The following is a 27,485-nucleotide window of genomic DNA, read 5'->3' as shown; positions in this document are numbered from 1 at the left end:
TGTCAGCCAGGGAACTGGGTTTGAAACCACTCCCTTCCTCTGCCTCTCCCTATTTTTCTGATTCAGGAGTCACAGCTGTTGCCTGATGTTTACTTTTTTTTTCCTTTTTTGATATGAAAAGGAGCCTGTAGTTACTCATTGATTAGAGTTCATGCACCTTTGCCGCTAATCTAGTTGACGGATGATTAGCAAATTGACATATTTTCTCCCTTTTGAAGGGATGACGAGTCTTTGTTGTGCTCTCCTTTCATCTCCTGTGTTAAATGGTGCAGCAATAAAACAACAGCTGAGTTTCAAACTACGTTGCTTTATAGATCTGTGCATGAACCTCTGTTGAAAAGTCACTGTTGTACCAAAGTGACTTGACATAAGAAGGAAAAGGATATGGAGCAAGCAGTATCAATGATGACTTTGGGAATGAGCAGACCTTGAGTTCAGGGAAAGGAGGAGATTAGCAAAACCCTTGGGACCGTTTGAGCAAAGCCCATTTGCTTGCAAGGGTTATTAACTGCAGGTCCTGGGCACCTGTTGGGCTGTGCTGAGAAGCTGCAGCATCTCTGTGGAAGGCAGCTTTCATGGCTGAGTGGGGATGTGAAGCTTCAGAGGATCTTCATGTTGGGAAAGAGGAGGGAGAATAGAGAGCAGAAAGTGAGCTGTGTGAAGAACAGCTCCTGGCCATCAGAGCCGACCTCAGCTCTCCTGCTGGCCGGGTGCTCAGAAACTACCCAGAGCATGGAGTTATCTGGGTGAGAGCGTGCTGTAAGCTGAGGGCATGAGGGCTGCTTATGAAAGGCTGGAGGGTTGGTGGGTTTTCTGCAAGCCTGCATCTGTCTGTGCCCCTTTGGAGGGTGGTGGGACAATGGAACAGCTGGGGACCCGCTCAGGGCACTGGAGACTTTTTTGGAGTTTCCATTGGCTCCCATTTCCAAGGGATCATCCTGCTGCTGGTCTGCCCTCAAGAGCATTCCTGCAGCTTACAGGCAGAATAAGGAAATGTCAGTGCTGTGTCCAGCTGAATTTCTCTTCTTGCAGCCCTCTTTTTTATTTTTTCTGACTGGACTGTTTAATTTCTAGGTGTTTTACCAGCTGGCAAACAGGTCAGCCTGTCTGTGGGCCCTAGAAGACAGAGTGCTTGATTTCTCCTCCAAGCTGCTTGTTTCATTTTTTTGTTTGTTTGTTTTTGTTTTGTTTTGTTTCGTTTTCCCCACTAAAACGCTTAAGAACATCAAGTAGCAACCAGACAAGAATTGGCTTTTTAAGTGCGATGCTTTGAACACTCAGCCTGGCTGGATCACCTCTCCTGAGTGTGGCTCTGTGGCTCATTGGGTTTTGCAGCAAGATTTAGAGATACAGCACAGGCTTTGAAGCTGGTACAGTAGGAAGTGGGCTGGGAAAGATAGTCTCTTTTATGGTCATCGTGAGACACACTTGTTTTTTCATTTCCTGACCAAAGCTGGATGCTCCCAGGACAGTATAACTCAGGTGCAGGCTCTGACTGCCACTGCATCTAGAACCCCAAGTGGTTTGAGGGCAACCTACCTTGTGTTAAGTCATCTGTACAAATTCCCCTCAGGCACGAGTTAGGCAGCGATGCAGAGTTCATGCCACAGCAGAGTTGTGTGTAAAACATCTATCACTTGATACCTATCCAACAAAACGTTTCTGATTGATTTTGCTCTGCAGCGTGATGCTCTGCAGTTGGGTGGACCCGTGTAAGCAAGTTTCTTGAACACTGTGGAAAACTGATGAGCTGCTGCAGGCACTGGAGTTGGGGCTGGGGGAGTTAGTGATGATCTGGTTGCTCTGATACTTCAGTAAAGCACACAATACCCTCTTCAGTTTTAAATCGAATGAAGATCTCAGAAGCAGCTGTTGCAGTCGCTGGGGGGTGTACCTGCTATTCATGACATCTCACGTGATTTTGTTGCTGGCATTTTTCTAAAAGAAACCAAATTATAGAGATGCTTCAAGGAAGTGACATTGATTAAGCAAAAAGTTATTTTAAGACCATGCAAATCATCTGGCTGAGCTTTGCAAAAGGGAACTCTGTTTCTGGATATGCAATCAGCCAGAGATGTAAAGAGATAGTTTTGGCCAAGTTTCATGCTCTGTGACTGTTTTCCTCATCTCTGTGATTTCTGTGTGCTTTCCATCAAAAAGAAATGATATTCTTCATTTTTTTGCTCGAGTGCTGTGAAGTGTTGTATAGGGTTAGGCATGGTCACTTTGCATATCTCAGGAGTGGCTGTGTTTCTGTTGTGGGTGGATTGATGTTTGTATTTTGATCATGATGAAGGGTCAGGCATTTTGCTGCTAAAATATATATTCTCTGCTGCAAATTTAGGCCAGGAGTTCAGCAAGCAGACCTTTTTAGGTGTATGTGGTTTGGACTGCAGCCCTGGTACATGGGGATCAAAAGAGTCTCAGTGGTGATCCGTCTTGCTTGGAGCTGTAATCCTCAGGGTCAGCATGCCAGGAGGGCTTCCTGGAGGCTTTTGCTTTAGGGCAGCCTTTTGGTACGGCAGAGTCACCCAGGCAGCACACCGTGACAAGAGTCAACAGGAGGAGCTTCAGGAGAGAAGCCCTGGGCTCACAGGAGGCTGTGTGCGGAAAGCTGTGCTGGAGAGGGGAAGGAAGGCTCAGAGCAAGGAGCAGGAGGAAACCTGGGAACATGGACGTGCTTTGCTCCTTGAAAAAGCTCCCTCCCTGGGAGCTTCTGTGTCTGCAGCCTCCCTCTTTGCTGTGGGAGTAGCCCTAGGTAGGCTAGGCTGTGCTGGGCACCTCCAGCTGGGAGAGGGTCTGGAGGGGGATGAGGTGCAGAGGGGGTCCCCAAGCAGCCAGGGAGCATGTTCAGCTGGTGGTGGTGGCACGGGCACCCCAGGGCAGGCTGCTCAAAGACATGAGGTGTTTGAGCTCCTTTACACCCGTCTGCTGCCATCTCCTCTCCCTCTGCCAGCGTGCTGGTCTTAACTGCCAGTAGGTATGGGCAGTCTTTCTTCAGCCATTAATACACTATTGATCTGCAGCCCTCCTGACAGTGTTAATGGACACTGATTGTGTATTATTATTTCCATAATCAGCCTCAAGCTGGAGTGAGTTTTCTTTTTCAAATGGCCCATCAATATCCTGCCCAGCATTGTGGGCTGGAGCTGGCCTGGTTAATTTGTTTAGCTGAAATTTTCGGCAGGGCCTGTGGTCTTCATCCACTGTGGAGCAATCAATGAGACCAGCTGAATAGTGACAGACCACACAACGAGGCAGCTGCCATCCCTTCCCAGGGCAGGCATAAGCAGGATGTTTTGTCTGACTGTCAGGACATGGCCTCTGCAGACCCTTCCCCTCCTACTAGACCTTCCTCGCTCCTGCTGAGTGTTGCCAGTGTCTCTTCCCTTTATTTGTGCCCTGCTTCTCTTTGTGCCCTGCTAAGGGGACACGACCTCTTTCTCAAAGGTCTTCATGTTTGTGTCCGCCTCCTCTTCAAGCAGAGTGTTGCACATTGTATGAACAAGATGGATAAAATGCTAAAGCAGTGACTTCAAAGCCTGAGATGCTCCCTGGGTGCTTTGCACTGCAGCATCTGAAACAAGCAGTGCCATAGGGCAGTGCCACCCGTGGGCAGGCTGCTACTGAGAGTGGCCATGCAGCAACAAAAGTCACATACAGATGTCACTGATTAAGTTCTTATTCAAGCACATACTTCCAGAAGAGCCTGATGTTAAAATTACACCAGGCATGCAAGAGGGCACCACGTGGCAGAGCTCAGCCACAGCTTCCCTTTCTGCACCGAGCAGGAGGGCAGCACTGGGGGAGGTTGCTGTGTCCAGGGGTGCATGACCATGGGTCCTAGGCCAGCAGCTTTGGAGATTAATGCTCTTCATCATTGTATGCAGGACACGTGCAGGTGGTAAATGTGGCAGTGCAGTTGATACAGTGCTATAAAAGGGATGAGTGGTTGTCCTGATGGCTGCTGACCGTGACTGCAGGAGTGTGTGCAGGGGGACCAGGCACACCAACCAGCCCCTCTGGTGTGCCTGGAGGGCTGTGTGCTGCTGAGTGTTCAGAGCTCTTCTTCTGAGTTGCAGACTGATGGGCTGGAGACATATATATCTGGAACAGATAATAAGCTATTAGAGCCCTAAGGATGCTGTTCCCTGCTTGTCTATCTCTGCTCCCCATCTCCTGCCCCCATCTCGCGCTGTCCTCCTTGAGCTATGGATTTTCACTTGGCTCCTGGCAATGCAGGATCCATCTCCCACCACCCTCTCTGTGAAGGAGTTCTCATCACTGTCATCATAGAGATGGGATCTCGGGTTCAAAAAGATGAAGTGGCTAGATGTGTGAACCAAATGCACATTACTCAGTCCTCTCAAAAAAAAAAAAAAAAAATCTCTCTCCTTTTCTGCCTCTTAATGATATTAGCAACCTCTAAGCACCAGGAGTGTCATAAACTTTCCAGATTATGGTAATAATAACATCGTATAGTACATTGCATTGGGAATAAAATTATTTTACCCATTCCAATTTCCTTTTGTTTTAATGTGTAAATATATCAAGTGGAAAGCATAGTAGGAAATCTCTGTGCAGATGCCGAATGTACTGCAAGTCAGCCCTTTCCAGAGGAAGCGCTTAATGGAGCAGGTTCAGAGCCTGAATTTTGCATGGCAAAGTGTCTGGCTCTAAAAAGTTGGTTGGCTCAGTTTCGCTACTGTGCTTTGCACTGGGAGCCTTCCATAAATTGATCTCTCACCTGGAAGTGGAATGGAAGTGATGATGCATCTATCCATGGAAATGATGGGGAAAAGGGCAGGGAACGACGTGGCCCTTCCTACCCCCCAGAAGTCTCTAGAGGTCGGTCTTGTCCATCTGCTTTGGGGTTTGCCAGCCTGAGGAGATTGGTTCTGCTCCACAGAGCTTAGCAGGGCAGGCTATATCTGTGCAAGGCTCACTCCTTGTGGAGCGCCACTGAGAATGGATGAGATTATTGCTTCCTCTCCAGCACCTGGCCTCATTCTCCAGCCTTTCTTTTTCCTCCCAAGGGCTTTCTGTGAAACAGGTGACTCTGACAGGCATGGTCCTGCCATCCTGTTGTCCTGGCAATGCACAAATTATCTGCATCCTGAAATCCTCCAGGAGACCTAGGATGATGTCAAACAATAATGTATTCTTTCTGTTCAAACACATTAAAAGTGCAATTAATCCTCACGATCTCTCTGCCCATTCATAACGTGGAATGAGGTGACTTTCCCAGCCTCTGCATGCTGTGGCAGGCTGAGCTTAGAACCGAAGCCTTCCAGAGTCTCATCCTGTGATTTAACGCAATCCCTCAGGAGCTGGGTTGGTCCCTTGCTCAGCCCCCACACCTCCACCACTGTCAGTTTTCTCAGCCTCCTATTCCATCTCCCTGAATGCTTTTCTCTCCAAGACAACCCCAGGCTTTCTGGGCTCGCTTTTGAGACATTTAGATTCATATGAGGTTTAAAACACATCAAAACAATTGTTGGTCTTGCTGGGGACCTGATGCTGTGAATGCAAGAGAGATGTTACAGCTTGAACAGAGGGGATTCACTTAAAGTGATGTCCTTTTCCACTAAATACAGCTGAAGGTATTACTGATAGTAACACAGGCAAGTTAAGGAACCTACAAACAAAGCTTGAACATACACAGCCTTGCTTCTGAGCTTCATGACAGCCCAGTGGACCTACGGGGGATTTGGGAGAGAAGAACAAAACTGTGATGCAGGGCTTATTTCTAACATTGTTCTTTTGCTATAAACCAGTGCCATATAATTCTTTGTACTGCAGAATAAGGATTACTTTAAACAATATTTCTATCAAACTCAGGCAACAAAGATGGTGGCAAAGTATTTTGGCATCCAAGTAGTTAGACAAAAGCTTTCTTGTCCCATACCACTGTACTTAATGGCATTGCTGTGGAAATTCCCCATGTATGAATGCCTTTAGGCAGGTGGCAGACAAGGGTTACAGCAGACAGGTGAATGTATGGCAGCAGGATGGCCAAAGGCAGAAGCACACAAGTTGAAAGAGTTAAGGCTAGAGAAATTGTGCACTATATGGGGTACAGCAGAGCAACTCAAGGAAACATTTAACTGAGAGCTAAAGCTGCAGATAAATATTCTAATTCTCCATGGGGTGGCTGGCAATTAGTTTTTGCAGCAAGGTTGCATTTGCAAAGGGAGAACAGAGCCACCAGCCGGCAAATACAGCCCAGAGAACGTGTAGAGAGATTTCAAGAGCTTTGCTGCTGCAGGGTGTCAGGATTCTACTGAAAAATGGGTAGCACAGGTCACAGGGAGAATATGCTCCAGGATAGGAAAGGACAGGATGTCTCCTTTAATCGCAGAGCAGGGAGTCTTCAACATCACAGACTGGGTCACGGCATTGTGAACAATTCTCTGTGGTGCATGTGTGTTATGGTATGTCTGCAGAGGACTGATCTGAGGGCTGAAGCAGCATGATGAGACTGTCTTTTGGATTCAGGTGTATTGGCAAAGGTTACATGTTCATCTGGATTGCTCCTCTGCCATTGTTCACTTGACAAGCAATCATGATGTCTTTTCCTGATAAGTTACTGTATTACTTAATAAGTGTATACATATGCACGTGTATACCTGCTCATACACAGATTTCTGATTTCTTCTTTCTTCTGTTTTAACAAGGATCTTCTGCCATTGAGGCAGGGAAGGTCACTCACCTGCTAAGTGGTTTTAGTATTGCATGGTGTCCAAGTGACGGTAGGCACGTTCCCATGAGCCCTGCAGATGGGAAAAGCTGAGGGATTTGTCTATGTTTATGCCATCATATTATTCAAATAAATGTATTGCTTCACTTAGCCATAGTTAGGGTAGCAAAAGGCCAAAACGATTTTGCCAACGAAGTGGCACTAAGCTGGAAGGAAGAGGTGCAAAAAGGAGTAACTTGCTCTCTGAGCAGTGCTGCTGCCAGCGTGCTGATGGCCGTGGCAGGCTGGAAAATCCTAGCAGTGAGAGCAGCATGCTCCCCACTAGCCCTGGGGCTGTTCTTGTGTCCCTGCTGCTCAGGGAGCAGTGCAATGTGGTGACACCCGTTTGTAGAGGCCGACCTCAAAGGCAGATCTTCTCTGCTGCCCAAGCCCAGCCTGCCCTTAGTCTGTGTTGCTGGTGGATGAAACCAGCATAAATTTGAGCACTTCCATTTCCCAGCTGGGTGGGTTTAAAGCATTTTGGTCATGCCTGTGGCAGAGCAAAAATATGCTTTCAAAAAAAAATCCAAAAAAGTAGTCTTGAAGTTCAGCTAACCTTTTTGAAAAAGTGGGTGCTCAGTTCAGCTTTAACAGGCTGTGGAAAAAGCAGTGCTTGTTTCAGAAGGCTCATGAAGGCTCTTTGCTTTAAAGCCTTTGATCGCCTCCTCAGTGGCTGGTTCGTTTGCATTGTATTTCACTAATGGGAACTCGAGCTGCAGCTCTGGAGTCACCTGGAAGCATTGTAGCACGATGGGGAAGTGCATCCCAGGGGGACTGTCACTGAGGTACTGGTTCTTAGACACATTTGTGGGTTTCTCTGTTCCTTGAAGTGTGACTGGAGTTTTCCCCTCGAACAAGCACGGGTGTCCCATCGGGCTGCGCAGTCACCTTCAATACATCTCAGCTGCTTTGGTGATCACACAGGCGCTTTCAGAGTAGGGAGCTGAGGCCTGCTCGTGCAGGCCTCTAGAGCTGCTTTATTTAATCCTCTTCTCCTACAGCTTCTCTCTTCCTGCTGCTGGTCAGGGCTGCAGTGGGACATAGGTGCTGTTTGTTATGCTCCCCTGCATGGTAAATCACAGCTGCCAGGCCTGTTTTAGACAGAGCAGATGTGATTTGGCCAGGTCCCAGCTTTAACCGCTTGTGTATGCTTGTTTCTGGGCGAGGTGAGAGCAGGAAGGCATTGGTCCTCAAGCCTGTGCAGGACACTGTGCAGGCCTTAGGAAAGCTCCACATGCATTCAGTGCCTAGAGCTGCTAATCCCAACAGCACCAAAGGATTTAAATTAAGAGTTGATACCAGCCCCTCAGGAGATGGGGAAGAGCTCTCAGTGCTCCATTTCCTGAGACATTTGTGTCTCGTGCACAGCACTGTCTGGCTTTTCCCCTCTGTGGTTCAAAGAGGTGGCTCCTCCACCCTGCTGTGGGAACAGCCACCACGGGTGTTGGGCCAAGGGCCTGGGGTGCTACTTGTTTCCCTCTTTACCTCTTCTTTCCTCCCCACAGCTCCTGCTCAGGCCCAAATCATCCATGCTGGGCAGGCGTGCGTGGTGAAGGAGGACAACATCAGCGAGCGTGTTTACACGATTCGGGAGGGGGACACGTTAGTCCTGCAGTGTCTGGTCACAGGACATCCCCGGCCACAGGTAAGCTTTCAGCCTGGCCTGTCAGCAGGGTGCCCAGCTTCATCTTACATGTTGGAGTCAAGTAGGGATGCCCTATAACACAAGTCCTGTTTAAGGTATGAAGCCAGCCTTGATTTCAAGGAATATGTCCAAAGAATTTTGTGGGAGCCTAGCCAGAACTTCTAGTGGTCTTCAGTATGTGAAGGGCCAGAGCATGGGTCTGCCTGCTCCAGGACAGAGCATCATAGGAGTGGCAGATGGTGTGTCCTGGGAGGCTGGATGTGACAGAATACACTCAAGGGAGCCAAGTATGATATGTGCACCTTCTTGGCCCCCTTCCCCAATCCTGACAGTCACTCTGATGATAGCTGTGTACATTAGAAAGGAGGAAGATGGTAGGTCTGGCCCTGCCTACGGATGTTGAACACGTGGGAAGGTGCTGGCAGGGTGTGGGGATTTGAGCCTGAGTAGTCAGAGAGATTTCTGGAGCAGAGCCTGATGCAGACAGCATGCTAGTGGGCAACACTGCGGCTTGTCATTGCCCAGACACACAAGGGAGACACTAGAGTGTAGAACCAGGCGTGACCAGGGAGGCTGGGACCTGTGTACATAAAACATGGCACGTGTCCTATTTCTGCCCTCCCTCCTCATGGATAGATTTCTCCCACAGTTAAGCTCTTTTCCTAACCTTTGTTTAATCTTTTCTTTTCCCTTCAATCAGCCAGTCATTAAAGCATGAAAATGTGGCCAAAATACTTAAATGAGATTGAAATTAGAAAGATTAAAGAGCTGGCTGAAGTGTCCTTGCAAACATGAGACTATGAGAGTCCTGAGGCCCTCAGACAATTTCATAATAAGCCTACAAAGACTAAATAAATCCATGGTCATTAGCTCCAAAAATCTGCTCAGCCTGGTGCTCTGGGACTGGGATTTAGACACCCCTGCTCTTTCTAGAGCATCAGCATCAATCAGGTGGTGGCAGTTAGCTTTAAGCAAAGCTTGAGATATGGGGTCAAGGTATCTGGTCCTTCTCATCCATGGCCAAAGTTGAATGAAAATCAGTCTCCTTTCTGTTGGCAGAACCTGCTGGATCTCTGCCTCAGAATCTAGATGGCACAACTGTGGGAGACCATCAGAGTCACCAGCCTTCAGAAGGCAGGTTTTGATATAGGGCACCAATGGGCTGAGGAAAGCTGCCTCGCTCTTCTGTTGTCTGGGCTGCAGAAAATGAGAGCAAGCTTGTACTTCCACTGCTTGGACTATACCTTGTTACAGACATAAGAAATACCCTTCAGTCTTTAGTAGTGCTGTTCTTTTGCCACTGTTCACCATGAAATACCATGCCACTATGTTGCTCCCACCAGCCAGGATCTTAAGACATGTAACATACGGCCAAAAATGCAAGACAGACTGTAATCTAAAAGGGTTTTTCCCCTTTTCTTTTTGTGTAGCTTCCAAATCAAGGTAAAAGTTTGTGTACTGCAGAAGAATGACTTTTAAAAAATAACATACATGGGGCTCCCTGTGGGAAGGAGGCTAGAGCCAGATAGTAACAGCGGTTTCAACTCTTGGAAAAGCAAACAACAGAAATAACATTGCTGTCCAGAGAAAGATGAAAGGGTGCTGACAGCAATAAAAGCCCTGTAGGTGTGAGCTGATGTCTGCTGTAGCTTCGTGGCCTGCTAGCCATGTGGGATCCTGAGGCTTAATGCTGAAAGTCTTGTGCTGTGCATGTAGTGGTATTAAACTAAGCAAATTGCTGGGATTTGCAGGACCAGAGTGGTGAATGTGCAGTGTGTGTCCGGGTGAACTGAAGGGTTATCCCAGGTGTTAGGACATGGGGGTTGGCAATGGGCCAGAATTAGCAGCTGGTCTACTGAGACATACTGAGATCAGCCGCTGAACTTTAGTAAGGTCTAGTGGTGTTGTAAGGACTGCTTTTGTGACTGACTGGGGAGGAAAAGGAGAAGGAGAAAAGTGATTGCAGCCATTCTTTGGGATCTCTGGCTTGTGCCACTGACAGTTTGTGTTACCCTCATTCTTCTTGTGCAGGTGAGATGGACCAAAACTGCTGGCAGCGCATCGGACAAATTCCAAGAGACGTCAGTGCTTAACGAGACCCTGCGGATTGAGAAGATCCAAAGGCTGCAGGGGGGCCGCTATTACTGTAAAGCAGAAAATGGGGTTGGGGTCCCAGCCATCAAGTCCATTCGAGTAGATGTGCAGTGTAAGTCGTTTAGCGGCAACCCAGACCTTCCCACAGTTCTACTGCGTGTCTCTGCTTTGCTGCGGGGCCGGTAGGGAGCTGCATTGCCCTAGGACTATGCGCATCTCATTCAGGAGCAAAGGGACTACTGTGGTGTCCCCAGGGTCTGTTTTCCCTAGGAGATCAGGTCCATATGGGAAAAAGATGGCTCTGCCTGTCCACGTGGACCACTCTTATCTAAGTGCTGTGATATCTGTCACTGCCAGGGGTACCTAGCACTTGTGTGGCATGTGGCGTTGTAGATGGCTTCTGCTTTCTTTGTCTTCATTTTGAACAAGCCTTGGTTTGCTTCTTGGAATCAGTAGTGCCTCAGGTGCCTGGAGCACTCCTGAAACCAGTGCCACTGCTAAATACAGTGTGGTGGAAACAGAGCAAAAAATTCTGGGATACACCTGAGAAAGCTGTGTTGAGAAGGGGTAAATGTGAGGGAATCTGTTGAGGATCCCACAGTTTCAGCAGTGACGCAACATTCCTCTGGCTGCTTGAAATGCCTGTCTGTCTTGTGTCCTAGCGATGCCACCTTGCACCCCAAGATTTGATAGTTTCCTGTGCTGACTTAATGTTTATTTTGGGGCTGTTGCCATCAAAAGGGAGGAAAATTAGACTTATTACATACCCCCTGTTAGGGGGAATTGGAGATTTAAAGTCTAGGCAACTTTTGAGGAAATTTGGCCTCTAGAGGAATATTATGATTCTGCTCATTGTCCTCAACTATCCACACTGTTCCAGTTTCCTCCAGTTCTGTTAACACGAAATCCCTCTCCTCGCTCACATCATCTGAGAAGGCCTAGCCAGCAAGAGGTTGATGTTAAAAAAAAAAATGCAAATTATTATAAATTATAATAATTAGCTGGAACTCTCCTAACCCATCACCCCCTGTTCTCAAGGCCCTTTTAGGAAGACAGTCCTCTGTGCTGAGGTGCAGTGTACAATAGCCTTCTGTAACAAAAGGAACTTGTTTTTCTCAGTCCTCAGTATGACCCCTTGCCAGGGCCTGTGTCTATAGGAACAGAACTGTGGCATGAGTCTCTCCTTACGGCCTGCAGGCATTCCCTTTACTTCTGGAGTGCAGACTGGAGCTAGAGTGATGTAGCATCCCGTGGTCCCTCGTGCAGCTCTGACCTGTAGAACTATGGGGCTAATGGGGTGGCCAAGGGCTTTCTCATACTAACATCTACTCTGCAGATGGACTTGGTAACACACCTCTGTTCTGCTCACTTGGTTTTTGGGGAGGAGAGTCTATTTTCTGCTGGTATTTGCAGTAAGTACAAGGGAACACATAGGAACAGCCACAGTTTTTGTTGAACGCTCACCCAGACAACCTTCATCTGAATGAACCAGAGTTTGAAAACAAACCCCTCTTTTCCCTACATCCTGATTTGTCGTTAGAGGTAAGTAATCACTCTCATGTGGACCTTGGTGTCCTTGACAGCCAGTGCTAGTCCTCACTCATTCTTTTAGTATTAGACAGCCAGATTGTGTGGAGAGCATCATTGGTGCCAAGAGGATATCAATACCGAAGCACTAACCTGTGTAGCAAGTTATTCCTTTGCTCCAACTGTATGTTGAGTGAGGCTTTAAAGTATTGGCTAGGCACTGGCAGAGAGACAGCTGCCGTGTGGAGTATTTCCATGTGGGAGAGAGGGAAAGGAAAGAGAAAGGAAGAATGGATGTTTACAAGCTTATATTGCACATGAAACATCCCATGTGATCATCTCCATGAGCAGCCTTGGGCCAAATTTATCATTTGTGCAGCTCACTGACATCAGTGGCGTTACTCGTACATCAAGGACATGTATACTGTCGTAGGTCTTATTTTAGCTTTTCTCAGGAGGACTAGGCTTAGAGCTGACTGCTATTAAAGAAGGCTGAAAGATTTGAAGGGGGAAAGGTTTAGCAGGAAAAAGGAAGATATTTTCTGTGTGAGGAGTAGCTGGGAGTCAGCAGAACTGAATGGAGAGCATCTTCTTTGATGGGTAAGGGAAGTGCTTTGCCTTGCATCCTTCTGAGAAATAGGGCCTCAGAGGGATACTAGCCACAGACTTGCTCCTGGAAAGTGGGAACAAATAAAGGGGGATTAAGGAATAAAGAAGGGGCAAAGAGGAAAACCTGTGTCCAAAGACCTGGTCCAAGAGAATTTGATGTAAAATTCAGAAATTCAGTTATCTTATGGACATATAGAAGGAGCACTTTATGTAGAGGGGCCATTTTTCTCCATCTTTATATGTTTTCTACATTTTTTTCCCGATTTCTTTCTTTCTTTTTTTTTTTTTCCTCTTTTCTTGTCGACATTCAGTTAATAGCTCTTCTCATCTCTCTGAGCTATGGTATGGTCAAGCCAACAAATCTTGTGTCCCATTACAAGTGCTGTCTACCAAGCATACACCTCATTAAAATATGCAAATCCACCACTTAACAGTTGTGATTCAGCACAGAACATACGTTATTTGGATGACACGTTAACAGGAACTCATCTCTGCACCTCCACTTCCTTCCTGGGAGCCAGACTTACAAACTTGCAAATCTCTAGAATAAAATATCTTGAAAATTAGGTGACATGAGAGGGCTGGAGGTGATAGGCACATGTCTGCGTCCTCTCTGCTACTGTGCGCAGAAGATAGTGTTGGCAACACAAGGGCATAATGGATGCATGTGCTTCAGCTTTCTTGCAGTTGAAGACGGGGTCATAAGGCTGCTGAAAGCACAGGATTGTTTCACTGAGCTCAACAGGCACTTTACAAGGCATGTTTAAGGGCATTGGGGCAGATTTCATTTTTAGGGAGCTAGCTGGTTCCATCTCATAAAGTGGGATCTTTACATTTAACCCTAATCAATCTCAAAGTAGCTCAGGAAGAAGGGAAATCCACCTCCTCTGAGGTTCTCCCCATGTTTCCTTGATGTTTCAACAGTGGTGGCTGGTGCAAAAGCCCTAGAAAACGATTCCCTTTTTAGCAGGAAGGCAGTCTCTGGGGAGCAGCGTGCCCTGGGTAGAGGGAGAAAGTATGTTCCCTGCAGAGCTATTACCTCCTCCTTGCAAGTGAAGTCATTGATAACCATTGATCTGATCATGAGGGCTAGTGTCTGGTGCAGGTATGGTGAAGGAGGGAGTATTTTCTGTAAAGGGAGAAAGGAATCTGATCAGTTTAGGGGTGGGTGGTAGGGATGTATTGAGTAGAAGCTACTGAAGAGGGAGAGTCAGTGCAAACCTTGGAAAGGGGAAAATACACAGAGGATACTTTAATAGGAAAAACAAGGGAAATTGTGCACACCTGTCACTATGTTTTGCATCTCATGTTCCTGTGGCACCCCACCAGACTTGTTCCTATGTAGGACCTTGATCTTGACCTGGTTTCTACTCTCATCCCTTGACTTGAAGGTTTGTCATGTCTTTTGTGTCGGCATCTCACAACTTGGGCATGTGATTTCAGGAGGGCACTGAGAAGTGCAAAGTGGGAGCAGAGGAAATGAGGATGGAGTAGAGTTACTGGGGATCCTTGTGGCCTGTCACTGAAGTGGAGAATGGTGATTTGGGGTGTGGGATGTCTCTGAGGAGGGTGATACAGCCCACTTGTCAGAGAGATGTGTGTCAGGCAGCCAGTTTACTGGAGGATCACATGGGATCTGTCAACCAGAGGGTGCTTCCTATTCTCTGAATGTTGTGTGGTGAGCGGGAGAATTTTGGCTTCTCCTGTCTGTTCCCTTTAGATACTGTTTGTGTTACCTGCCCTCAGATCAGCTCTGAACTCAGCAGTTGTCCTTGGCCAAATGTGTGGGAGCTTCCCCTCTCCCTTATGGCCCCTGGAGCTTCATCCACCCTGCAGGCTGCACAGGCAGACCAAGCTTCACTAACAACTGCTGCGGCCCTCCTTGCCTTCCTTCCAGATCTAGATGAGCCTGTTCTCACCGTTCACCAGACCATCAGCGATGTACGTGGCAGCTTCTACCAGGAGAAGACCGTCTTCCTCCGTTGCACCGTCAACTCCAACCCGCCAGCTCGCTTCATATGGAAACGGGGAGCTGAGACGCTGTCCCACAGTCAGGACAACGGTGTGGACATCTATGAACCCCTCTACACACAGGTGAAAAAAAGCAAACCTCCACCAGCTTGTGATGAGCATCGTGGTGTGATATGGTGCCCTCTGCAGCAGATGGTGTTTCTCTCTGCGTGTGGGTTATGATGCTGGGGAGAGGGTAGTGGATGTTCGAAGGAGCACTGGCTCCAGAAGCCGTGGTACCTTTTTCTGTATGCAGGTTCTCAGGGGGAAAGAGCAGCAGGAGGGAGCACGACAGCCTAGAAGTCCCTGGCTTGCCATCCCTTCCCCTTTTGGCATGCTCCCTGAGAGCAGACCACAGTTTCCCTAATGAATTTACATGACTGTTGGATGGCTGAGACTGTTCTCCAAGCAAAAAATAATAATAATAATAAAAAAAGGCCTCCTCTCCTCTCAGTGCTACTTTTTACTTCAACAAGCACCCAAGCTCCATAAACAAGGGAAAGTGCTCCATATTTAGCAGTGTGAGCCCATGTCAGGAATTGCTGTGGGCTCGCTGAGGCAAATGATGAAGAGTTTTTTCTAATGCCTACAAGCACCAGAGGCAGCCACACTGCCTGGGCACTTTGTGACTGTCATCCCGTGGCAAGGTGTCATGCTCTCTGCTTCCCTTGCTCCCCTGTGCTGGACTTGTCCCTGCACAGCTGTGTTACCCCTCTGAATGCCACTTCCTTCACAGTCACTAGCCTGACAAAGCAGTGGGTGATTGAAGGGATTTTTCTTTTGCCAAAGCACCTTGGGCATGTTATCCTCAGCCGTGCTATAACCCTGAGTATCCTTCAGATGTCAACCAGCCCTAGCGCTTTTGGAAGACCACTAGGCAGCGTGAGGAGGGGAGGGCAGCTCCCCAGGGTGCCCCTTTCATCCCACACACCATTCTGCTCTCCTGTGCTCCCAAAGCTGGGCCCTGAGCACATTGTGGCTGAGTTTGATTTCTGAGCGGTGCCCCAGGCAACTTTTCAGTTAATGCAGTCGTGTTCATGTTTTATTGAAACGCGCCATCTCTGCAGGTTGTGGAAATGGGCAGCTGAATGGAAACGTGTAGGGGGATTAGGACAGAGCACAGAGATGCTGGTTTGCAGCAGATTTGCAGAAATACTGTAGGTCAGGGCTGCTGTTTGGACCTCCAGAGAGCTTTGCCTTGTCCAGTGCTATGCAGCATCAAAGCAGGACATCCCTGGCCTCAGAAGAAGCCACCATGGGCACTTTCAGCTTTCATTAAGCTCACTGTGATTAACAGGAGATACTGCTTAATGAGGAGATATCCTAAGAGTTGAGACATTTTCTCAAGCTAAACAAAACATCCAGCAGAATTTTACTGTGGTGCCTCGTTAACAAGTAAATGACCCTGCGTCCTGCAGCTCCTGTCAGGCAATGCTCCTGCCACCATGGGTCATTCCCAGCTCTGGGGTGGGTGTTAGGACAGCTGTGCTCACTCAGGCGTGCCTGAGTCCTCCTGCTCGCACCAGCATAAATCTGTGAGTTTGGGTTAAGAAGAGCTAAAGTCAGGCAAAACATACCCCTACAGCAAACCTTGCTGGAGCTCAAATCAGTTATGTTTAACAAAACACCCTTCATAGGGGTACTGTGGTCTGAGAGTCAGGCCAGAGAAGCTGGTAGCAGTGTCAGGTTTGGTTAGGCCTTCACAATAAAAAGGACATGAACACTTTGCTGTTTAAGCTTTTCAAAACTTTACACTGAAGTTTTATACACATTTACCCAACATTTACTAATCAATAAAATGGATACATACGACAGTGTAGGTCACCAGCTGACGTGCACATTGTAAATGCCATCATTTGTGTGGTGTAGCAACAGATCTCAGGGGACAGGACTTCCGTGGGGTTATTGGTCTCCTAGGTATTTATCTTTCTAATTTACTCAGTTCAGATCCTTGTTCTCCACGTATTAGCATGCCTGAGCTCATCGCCCAGTCCCTTGAGGTTGTCTCAAGAGGATTTGTCGTGCTGACACCTTCTCACATTTGCAGGCAATTACGGAATGGTTTCTCCAAAAGAGATTTAGACAAACACAAGGAGAACAGCAGCGACAAGCTGTCGTGGGAAGACATATGAGTTGCAGGGTGTGCAAACCACAGGATGCATCTCAGAGCTTTCCGCATTCCATAAATAAAAATTTACAGAACACATCTATTGTTAATTTAACAACTTTATTCTGTTTCTACATGCCAGTAACTGATGGAGTGTTAGCGAGTGATTTTTGTGTTTGTTTGTTTGTTACCATAGTACGAGAAAAGGCTATCAAAGTCAGTGCAGGCACTCTGGATTTATGCCAGCATAAATGAGATTAGAATCTGGAGAAAGGAGATCAGAAAGGTTGGGGAGGGTTATTTGAATATTTTTCTGAATTATTTTTTTTTTTTTTTTTCCTGCACTGCAATTTTTTAAAGCTTAACTGTTAAGCATGTCATATTTAGGCCAGCATCTGCTCCCGTTTACTTTGGTTTTGCAATGCTGAGACCCCACTGACTTCATTTGGGCTCCTACTGACATCTCGGCATGAGATCAGGGCCTGTTCTTGGACTTTCAAGGCCTTTCGCATTCTGCGAGATGATTCTGACAGCAGTTGACAAGAAATTATGCCTAGACCCATTCAGCGCTGCTTTCAGGTTATATGACAGTCAGTTGCTGGGTGTTTTGAGAAACCCTATCTATCACTGCAAACCCTTTGTGTCTCCTTTGTATAGAGCTATAAGGGCTTGGAGCCTGCACAGCTTCATGGTGTTTCAGTGGTTGTTGCTGGTAGCCTTTGGGCCAGGGGATGGGCTCGCAATGATGAGCTGAGCTTTGTACACCTGTGTCTTTCCTTCCCTCTTTCCTCCCAATTCCCAGGGTGAAACCAAAGTCCTAAAGCTGAAGAACCTGCGGCCCCAGGACTATGCCAGCTACACGTGCCAGGTGTCTGTCCGCAACGTCTGCAGCATCCCTGACAAGTCCATCACCTTCCAGCTCACAAACACCACAGGTAATGTAATGGCCTGCTGAGCAGCCATTGCCTCTCCAGGCCCACAGTGATGAGACAACCACCTCGAGTTCACATGTGTGGCTGCTAGGGTTGTAAATCCTTAATGCAGAAGTTTTGTGGCCAGGAATACTTCAATTTCTTCTAGCTGGTGCCTTGGCCGGGCCTGCTGTGTGATCACTGAAGCAGACTACCTGTAGGTGTTGAAGTACAACGCAGTTTTTAATCCAGATGCTGTTTTATTTATTTATAATTCTAAGTGACTTTAAAAATAGATTTGATACAGTCTGGAGCAGGGCAGATGCTGCAGAAGTCCTTACAAATAATTCATTCACGTGTGATTCTGGCCTGGTTTGCAAGGCTGCGCTCAGAGCGCCTCCCAGCCCAGGGGTCCTGCTGGTGCCAATGTTTCTGGAAAGCAAATATCTCCGTTGCCTTCCCAATAATTAAATCTTACAACTACACACATGCTGATATCCATGCTGGCACTGCCTGAGCATGCCTCCAATTGCGAACAAAATCAATTTGGTGCCTATTGCTTGACTTGCAATAACCCACAGATAGCCAAAATCACATACCAAACACTTGCAAGGACCTGACTGCAAACTGTCCATTTAACATGAAAAAAAAATAAAGCATGACAAAGTCCCCACATATGTCAAATATTTTCAAATAGTAAGTAAATGTCAGGAAATCGCTTCCAGCTCTGGGGTATTCCATGATCAGAAAGAAAGGCAATGTAGTTGTTTGAATTATTCACCTCTCTCTAATGTAGCACAAAGCAGTTTGTATCCCTGGTGTCATCTTTGTGCAGTGTAAACAGAACTCTTTTGATGTTGCCAACTGTTGATGGGATATTGTTGATACTGTATAAATTATGTTTATTGATCTGACTGAGCCCAGGGTGCTGAACAGTAGTTGTTTCATTTTATGTGGAAAGAAGAAAAATAATAAGCTTAAGAAAGTGAAATATAGCTAATGTTGGGAAAAAAAAATTCTTCCAGTGGTAAGATCCCTGTGAGCACATCTCAGGCAGCTCACATCACTGCCTGAGATTTTCTCAGGAGGGAACTGTAGAGAATGCAGGAATATTCCCTTTAAAAACCTATGCTTGAGGTGTAGAAAGGGATCTCAGGCAGCTGTTCTTTCATGGTGTGGCTTTACATTTGAAGAATTAAAAATAAATAAATAAATTCTCTCCATACCCTGTTCCCCCTGCCAGCCCAAGCGCACGGAAAGTATCCTTCATTTCAATCCAATCCCTTTACTGAGTTAACAGGGAAAATGTATTTTCAAGTTGTTGCCAGATCAGAAGCCAGCATATGGCTGAATTCACACCAACTTCTTAGGGTACTTACCAAAGCTCTGAACCTGGCCCATGCAGCACATACATCTAGTTCTTCTTTCATGTTATTTAGCTGTAAATGCATATTTATACACAGTTACAGTGGAGCCTGACACCACAAACTCAAAGGGACTACGGAATACGTGTTCCTAGCAAATTGTATTAAAAGCTACCCACGAAAATGAGCTGGTGTTACACAGAAAGGAGGGTTTGTGTTAAATAACAGGAGCATATTTAACATGAAATGTTATCTGGCTCACTTACCTGCAGGTATTGTTGTGCGTAGACAAGAACATATTTAAAGAAAAGTCTTAATTCTCTCCTTTTATTTTTTTTTTTTATGTATAGATTTCTTCTTTTTCTCTTGTGCTCATGCATTAGCAACCTCCATAGCCTCGGCTGTGCCCAGCATGCTGAGCAGCTTCTCTCAGGATGCCTTTGCCTTTGTAACTGAGGAAGGCCCAAAGGGCACCGAGGTGCATGGAAATTGATCTCTTAAATATTTATAGACCCAGCCACAGTGGGCTTTGAGAGGAGCCGCTGGGTCGTGGCATGTCAGGCCAAGGGAATCTGCTCCTCCAGTTTGTTTGCTCTTCCTTAGGTGGTTCACTTTGGACAGACCACAGTCTGCGGTGTGGAGATGTGCTTCTCCCCAGCTCAGTGTCAGCAGCGTGCCCCTTGCAGCAGGCAACCAGCTCTCAGCCTACAGCCTTGGTGGGAAGGTGGTTTTCCCTGCTCCTGCTCTGTCCCCCTGCCCTTGTGTGGCTCTGGAGCAGCAGGTTGGGTCCCGCAGAATCGCGGGGCTGGCTCGGCACCGGGCTGTCATCGCCTGCTCCGACAAGGCTGGGCCGATGTTTTCCCCTTCCTTGATTTCTGCAAAATTAAGCAGCCCAGCTGGTTAATTTTCCTGCAGTTTTACTGCAGCAAATTGGACTTCAAAGGGAATTGAAAGCGACTCTTTGTTTTTAATGGTCCCCTTGCTTCTCGGCAGACTCCGCCAGCAGGTTTTCTGAGCCAAGAACAAAAGGAATTGCCACAGGTTACAAATAAATGAGATTCATCTCCTGCATAACAATGTCTGCGGCATGTTAACCTCTATCTGCTGACAGGAGTGGGAGTGGGAGCCTGTGCAGGCTGCCACAGCCAGGGCTCGGTTTTGGGACACGCTTTGGGAGCTCGCTGCCTCAAGCCGAGCGCGTGGCTGCTTTGCAGTTTGCCTCCCTCTCCTTTTGCATGCACACACAGCCTGCCCTGAGGCAGTGCTTGCCCAACCTGTCACTTCTTTTCCATTTTGCCTTGCCCAGAACGTGTCACTGCTCAGCAAGATGAGTGTTGGTCAGATATGTGCACATCAAACAACACAAGATCCTGAAATCTTAACCAAAGCCTGCAGGAACTCTGGTTCCTCCTCCCCAACTCTGACATCCTCTCTCTCAACATAAGCTGGTCTCAGTCTTTCTATAGCTCTGAAGGGGATGTGAGGATGTCCCCAGGCAAGATGCTGCATCTTTCAGCTTGTCTGTGCCTTTATCTGAGACTTGTTCAGTGTTAGAGGGCAGGAGCAGCTACTGGTATCAGCTCCCATTACCACAGAAGTGTCCTGCCCAACCACAACCTGTTGAGCTGCTGCCTCCCCAGGCTCCACCACATCTCATGAAACCAGCCAGCACCCAAAAAGGGAGCACAACTCTGTGTTGCTGCTTAGTGAGCATTAAACTTCAGACAGTTTCCAAGAGTCCAGCAGAGAAGCCTGTCAAAAGCTCTGTGTTCGGGCTGTGGCCTCTCCGAATTCAAAGGCTCCAACACAAGCCCCAAAACACCCAGTGCAGGTGGCAGAGGAGTTGCCCTCATCCATAGGCACAAACTGGCTACATCTAGCACAAATACCATGTGCCGTGGCTGGGGAGAGGACACCAGGTTTGGTGCACCAAAACAATATTCCAGCTTAGAGATAGTGGTGCAGCTAAATGATGGTGCGGGTACTGAGTGGAGAGCATTCCTCGCCTTGTTTGTACGGGCTGTAATTCAGAGATCCAACACCAATCCAGCACAGCTCATTAACACAGGGTCCGGGGAGAGGAGAGGCAGAAATAATGATGCTGTTAAATCAGGCTTCATGAATATGGAACATTGTCTTATTTTGCATTATTATGGCTGTTACTTAAAACATACTCCCCGCCTTTGTGCTGGGGACCGCTACTTTCTCAGCGCTGTCTGGATGGAGCAAGCAATGATGCTGACAAGGGCTTTAAAAGGCTTGTCGTGGGATGAAATGGAGAATACAAAGGGAGGGTTTTTTTGGATCAGTTCATGGAGGGGGGTGTAGTGAGAAGGGTGCAGAAGTAAAATAAGCCAAAGCCACGTACTAGGTGATTCAAAGGGAAGGTTGTCTAGACACTTCGAATCGTTCCCAGTTGTTCAGTTGTGCATGAAAGAGCATCCCCGGGACTTGGTCTATAGCACACAGGTCTATACAAGATTGTATCTGACACCTGTGGAGTTGCTCTTTGTGGTCTGTTATGGTGCAGACAGGTTCTGGTCCTCTGTTTCAGGCTCTTAGTTACCCAGGCCAGGTGCGTGGTGAAGGCTTTGATGAACAAATCCCAGGCAGTATGAAGCTGTGCACAGGTGAGTGGGTGGGTCCTTTTTAAGCTCAGCAGTGTCTCTTGGTCCTCTTCCAGCCCCACCTGCTCTGAAACTGTCGGTCAATGAGACGTTGGTGGTCAACCCCGGTGACAACATCACTATGCAGTGCTCTCTGACAGGCGGCGACCCACAGCCAGAGGTGGTTTGGTCTCACTCTCCCGGCCCGATGCCTCCCAACAGCCTCGTGCAAGGAGGCAACCTCACCATCTGGAGGATCCGTGTGGAGGACTCCGGCTACTACAACTGCACAGCCATCAACAACGTGGGGAACCCAGCCAAGAAGACAGTGAACCTGCTGGTGCGGTGTAAGTTGCTCTTTTTCTCGTAGCGTGGGTTTTCTGGGTGAAGGGGCCAGACTTGCGTTTCTCCTGACTGTTCTCGTGCAGCTGAGGGTGAGTGGGATACTTAACAGTGATCAGTATTCTAGAGAAGCTGTCATGCAATCTTCTCTGCTCCCAGCCTCATCCCAGGCTGTAGTACTGTCCTGGGCTAGAAACGATCCCAGCCTGCCAGGTGTGAGCCCTGGGGATCTCTTGCACGAGCATAGCTGGGGAAGGTCTCAGGACACATTTTGCACAGAGATGTTGCCCTCCAGAGCAACAGAGGGCTGTTATCTTGTGCCATGTGAGACACTTTGCTCTCCCTAAATAGTTTTGCACCTGTGTTCATCCCAGCCATGAAGAATGCCACGTTCCAAATCACCCCTGATGTGATCAAAGAGAGTGAGACCATCCAGTTAGGGCAGGACTTGAAACTCTCATGCCACGTGGATGCTGTCCCCCAGGAGAAGGTTGTCTACTCCTGGTACAAGAATGGGAAGCCAGCCAGGTTCTCAGACCGGTTGCTCATCACCAGGAATGACCCCGAGCTCCCACCTGTGACCTGCAGCTTGGAGATAATCGACCTGAGGTTCAGCGACTACGGCACCTACCTGTGTGTGGCCACCTTCCAGGGAGCACCCATTCCTGACCTCAGCGTGGAGGTGAACATCTCCTCAGAGACAGGTGAGCCTCTCTGTGGCAGCTGGGGACCCTGGGGGAGCTGTTGGCGTCACCAGCTGTCCCCAAACCCCATCCCACAGGTTTAGAGTGTGACGGCTCAAAGAAGCAACCAGGTTCTGAAGGAAGAAAGCGGAGGTGGTGGTATTTCAGTAAATTTCAAAAGTCCTTTTGCTTAGAAGGGAATAAAAGAGAATTAAAACTCTTTGCTTTCTTTGGCATTGCTTATGAGGAACATCCCTTTTTTTCAGAGCTGTGGCCAGAAGATTGGTATCATCAGTCGTAGCAAGTTCTGTGAAAAACTTTAACGTTCACGGGATTGTAATTTCAGTCTGTCTTGGGCACTCTCTGCAGAAGTCCATGAGTTATAAATGCCTCCTCCTTGTAAATCGAGGGTCAAAACTTGGTGAGGACAGCACTAAGCTATAGGTGTGTTTGTGGGTCACTGTGGGGACTAAAATTCAGGGTCTTAGGGCTGTCTTTTGGCTTCTGGAGAAGTTGGTGGGTCTAGCTCTGCCTTTCAATACATCCATGTCACCCTGAGGGTATGGCACAAAGCAGCATCGGGCTAGTTGTCTGGTAAGGGCTCTTGGAGGCAATGAGCTGCCCATGGAGTTTGTCCTGAACCTTCATTGGAAGTTTGTCCTCAGTCCTTGGTTGTGATGAACCCATTAGTCAGGCTGGTCCCAGTGTTGTTTCTGGACCTTGCTTGCTTCAGCACCCCAGCAGAAAGTGCTGTTGTACTGCTTTGAGGATTCAGGACCTCTCTGTCTCTCAGCAGAAACTCTGGGACCTGTCTGTTCCCAAAGGGACTGCACCCACATTCAGCAGGAGCCTGAGGACTGAGCCACAGACCTGATAAATGTCACTGGTGGTGCTTCCTCTGCTACCAACCCCTCAGTCCTGGTGCAAACCTGGGTCTCCCAACCTCGTGTGGCTGCCGCTGCTGGGAGCAACCCTTTTTGCCCAAGATCACTAGATGGCAGAGTGCAGTTGTGTTTAACACTACCAGGCTAGGAGGCAGCAAAGGGCCGGGAGCCCCTGGATGATCCCACCACAGAGCTGGGCAGGGTCTGTTGGTGCAGGTATTGGCCCAGGAGCCAGCTGGCCACAGGCACTGGCAGCTGCTCTGAGCTCTGGCCCTCCTGGTGGAGGTGACCCACATGCTCACATGGGTGCTGCTGCCAGAGGGGGGCATTTTAAAGCCTCCCTTCAGCAATCTGGTCCAGCAGAGCTACTTGGTGACCAAGGGAGTGAATACCATCCTCCCTGTTGGAGCAGCCCTCCAAGCAGCATGGGCAGCAGCTGAGGCTGCCTGGATCACGGCATCCCCTGCAGCAGTCACTGAGCCACTTCCAACACATGGCTCCTAAATAAAAACCCAGTGGCTTTTCCCCAGAGCACAGGATAAGTGCAGGAGAGCAGCAGTGGCAGCTTCATGTTTCCCCATCAAACAAAGCCTGTGCGCACCAAGGTGGCAGCTTCCACTGAGTGCCTCTGAGGAGACAAGCTTTAATTAAAAAAAAAATAAAAATAAAATTCCAAATACAATTTACAGCTTTTCCCCATGGAGAAAATTGCCTCTCGCCAGGTGAACGGCTGCTGGCGGTGTCAGCACCAAGAGTGCTGTCGTCCGCGGCGCTGCTCAGGACAGGGAGTGATGAGGTTCCCCAGCCCATGGGAGAGTTGCAAATTGAAAATGTGGCCTCCCTGTTGCACAGGGAGGTCACTGCTGCGGGAGACGGGGCTGGAGCCATCCTAAATCTCCTCTAAAGCTGCTGTGGGCTGTAATGTATGCAATTATTGTAGCACAATCTCCTTTGCTGGAGCAGAATTGAGCTAATACAGCTTGTTATGGCTGCTGTAGTCCTTAACTTTTCTTTAAATGGAGATGAGGTACGTAGCCCTTGTGGTTATGGAAGTGTCAATCCAAGTGTTGCCACTGTCAGCTTGAAGGGCTGAAAGAGGAGCTTTCAGAAAACGATTGCTTCCATAGTTGCTTTAGCTGAACTGTTAATTCTGAAGCCTAATACAAATAAAATGTCAACATAACATGTTTTTTGGCATGAGCTTCCCCTTCCTGGGAAGGGGTATTGGTGGACTTGGGGACATGAACAACAAATTTCTTCCCACTGAAACCTCTGCTCCTTTTAGCTGCAATCCTTGGGTTGTTTTTCTCCTGATTGTTTGTTTTGGTGTTGTGGGTTTTTTTAGCTTTATTTATCAGCAAAGTTTTTTTTTTTCCCTACTGATATCTGGGTATTTCTTGAGTGTTGCTGTACCATCAGCTCTAGCCCCAACTAGGCAGCAGTTCTGGCTCAGTGAGCTATTCTCAGTCTGGCCTGGAAGGAGGCACAGAAGCGATCTTTACTGGAATTCCTGTCTCATGTGAGCCAGAGATAACCAGCACATGTGTATCTCAAGGTAAAGTATACAGAGATTATGGGTGTCTGGCAAGGCAGGAGGTCTGCAAAACACTAATCCTATAAATCTTGGCTTTGGTCTCACCTGTGTAAGAGGACTAGGTGCCTTGGTAGATACAATTTCTATTTCTGTGTCAAAAGTTTGCAGTTCTATTTGGGAAATTCACTGACCAGAAACGGAGACATGGATCAAAGAGTTGTTTGATATGGGGTTCATCAGTGCTAGCCCTGCTGCTGGAGAGCATTTTTCATCCAGAGAAGTGGGAGCTGGGTGGATGTTCAAGTAAAGCTGGCACTTTCCATTGGCATGGGGGTCAATTCCTGGAGAAGCTCAGGATCTTCCTTGGTGCCCTGCAGCTTCAGGTCCTGTAGGATGATTTACACGGGCACTGTGTTCCTGTAGGGGTTGCACTGGTATGACCAGAGTCAAGTTAAGCAGCTCTCAGGGCTGTTGGTGTGATGCAGACAAAGGCATCTCAAGAATGTTCCTCACGTGCTGGAAACTAAGTGTAAAACCAGTCCCTTCTTATCTCCCTTTTAGTGCCACCAACCATCAGTGTCCCCAAGGGTCAGTCCACCATCACCGTCCGGGAGGGCTCCAGGGCTGAGCTGCAGTGCGAGGTGCGAGGGAAGCCCAAGCCACCCATCATCTGGTCCCGGGTAGATAAGGAAACCCCCATGCCTTCAGGGACAATGACGACGGAGACATACGATGGGAAGCTGCGCCTGGAGAGTGTGAGCCGAGAGATGAGCGGGACCTATAAGTGTCAGACAGCCAGGTACAACGGCTTTAACATCAGACCCCGGGAAGCCCTGGTGCAGCTCAACGTGCAGTGTGAGTATAACCATACAGTCCTGGGGCGCCGGTCTGAATGCCTGCGTGTGCGTAAGCGTGTGGGCTAAGCATCTCTGACACACTGTGCAGCTTTCAGGCAGGGCTGACCTTTCTTACTGGGCTGAGCCGACACGTCTCTTTTGTCTGGGGACCTTTGAGCGGTTTGTATTTAATTGGCCTGGCTGCAGAAGGCAGGGGCAGGATACCGTGCAGGCAGTGTGATGCAAGGGGTGTTGTGTGTGTGTTCGTACACGATGCTTCCCATTTCCCGATCAGTGGGTGACTGCAAAACAGCAGCTTTGCAGGGTGTGCATTTGCGTGCGTAACATACGTGCAAAATATCTTCAGGGCATATTAATAAGGCTGTGAAGTCAAGCACTCAAAAGACAGCAAATGAATGTCAATGACACCACTTCTACCTCATAACGCTTTCTGCAACTAAGTTCCCACAGCTGTCACTTCTGGACATGCCTGAACCATTTTGCCAAAAAAGCAGAGGTAGGCAGACCCTACTATGGACTGCATAATCCCCGTTTCCATGCAGCAAAGCTGTAAGCAACAGAAAACTGATTCTTAGCATGTGGTGTATTGAGTGATTTCAGTGCTGGGTAACACTCGCAGCTCCGCTTGGCAGTGATATCTGTGCGTAAAGGTGAGTGTGGAGGGAGGGATGCTGCTGGTGTCTGCATTGGGTGACCGCATCTTTTCCCCGCAGCAGTTCCCGCCTCCAGGTAAAGGAGTGCTCCTGTGGTGTCAAGGTCTGTTTTGACATGCTGAGGGCAGGCAGAAGCAGAGGGGCTGTGCTGTCTCCTTCCTGATTTTGAATCAGGGTGAAGGCAGCAGGGTGAAATGCCTCAGTCTGGAAGGAGCAGTGACTGCAGGAACAGCCCTCCCTTGAAGACCTCATCCTGTTGGGATAGCAGGATGGCTGAAATCCTCTGAGCTGCATGGAGCTGGCAGGTGTGGGATGGTAGGGAGCAGGTTAATTTGCACCCAGGCATGCTGTCTCTGGGCTGTGACTGCAGAGCATCCACGCACAGCACAGCACAGCAGCACTCATTAGACACGCTGCCACACTCCTCCCCGGCTTGATCCCTGGGGAGAGGAGAAGCAAGACCGGAGCAGATAACCTGTCTGCAGCAAGCAGGCATACTGCTGGCTGATTCAAGCTGGTGGGAGCACAGCAGTAACAAAGATATGCCAGATCCTGCAAGCACTTTGCATATTCAAAGAACCCCCTTTTAAAACGATCAGTCTGTCCATTTGGGAGCATGTCAGCAGCTGAATCACAGCACACGGACAGAAAAATGTGTGCAGATTTCTGTGAAGGTAAGTGTGGATGGAGAAGCTTCCCCTAAGCAGGGTGGACATGAGTGTCTTGGTTTAAGCTGTTTTGGGAGGCAGGCTGGGAGAGGCACACAGCAGGAAGGGTGACTCTTTCACCCCAAGAACTGATGGGAGATGCAACAAAATCTCACTCTGGAGCAAAGAACCATGAGATCTGCTGGTGTCCTCAGTTCAGAGGTGGTGTTTGAAGGTAGTGTGGTCCTCACTGTCTCTCATTGCCCTTGCAGA

At 48.2% G+C, this 27,485-nt stretch overlaps 1 protein-coding gene across 4 annotated transcripts in view; it reads left to right on the top strand.

Moving 5' to 3' along the window:
* The window catches only part of MDGA1 (MAM domain containing glycosylphosphatidylinositol anchor 1), a 140,066-nt gene that overhangs the window by 37,966 nt on the left and 74,615 nt on the right, over positions 1-27,485 (top strand). For all 4 annotated transcript variants that reach the window (XM_027454015.3, XM_027454014.3, XM_013108791.5 and 1 more), the window contains exons 2-8: positions 8,245-8,384; positions 10,416-10,590; positions 14,512-14,708; positions 17,534-17,666; positions 21,690-21,959; positions 22,329-22,658; positions 25,617-25,910. In XM_027454015.3, coding sequence (XP_027309816.2) covers positions 8,245-8,384; positions 10,416-10,590; positions 14,512-14,708; positions 17,534-17,666; positions 21,690-21,959; positions 22,329-22,658; positions 25,617-25,910 — 1,539 coding nt within the window. The remainder of the gene's footprint in view (positions 1-8,244; positions 8,385-10,415; positions 10,591-14,511; positions 14,709-17,533; positions 17,667-21,689; positions 21,960-22,328; positions 22,659-25,616; positions 25,911-27,485) is intronic.

This window comes from Anas platyrhynchos, chromosome 3, assembly GCF_047663525.1.
Source record: "Anas platyrhynchos isolate ZD024472 breed Pekin duck chromosome 3, IASCAAS_PekinDuck_T2T, whole genome shotgun sequence".
Taxonomy (NCBI): domain Eukaryota; kingdom Metazoa; phylum Chordata; class Aves; order Anseriformes; family Anatidae; genus Anas; species Anas platyrhynchos.
The sequence above is the reverse complement of the archived record's forward strand: the minus strand, read 5'-3'. Positions and strand labels throughout refer to the sequence as shown.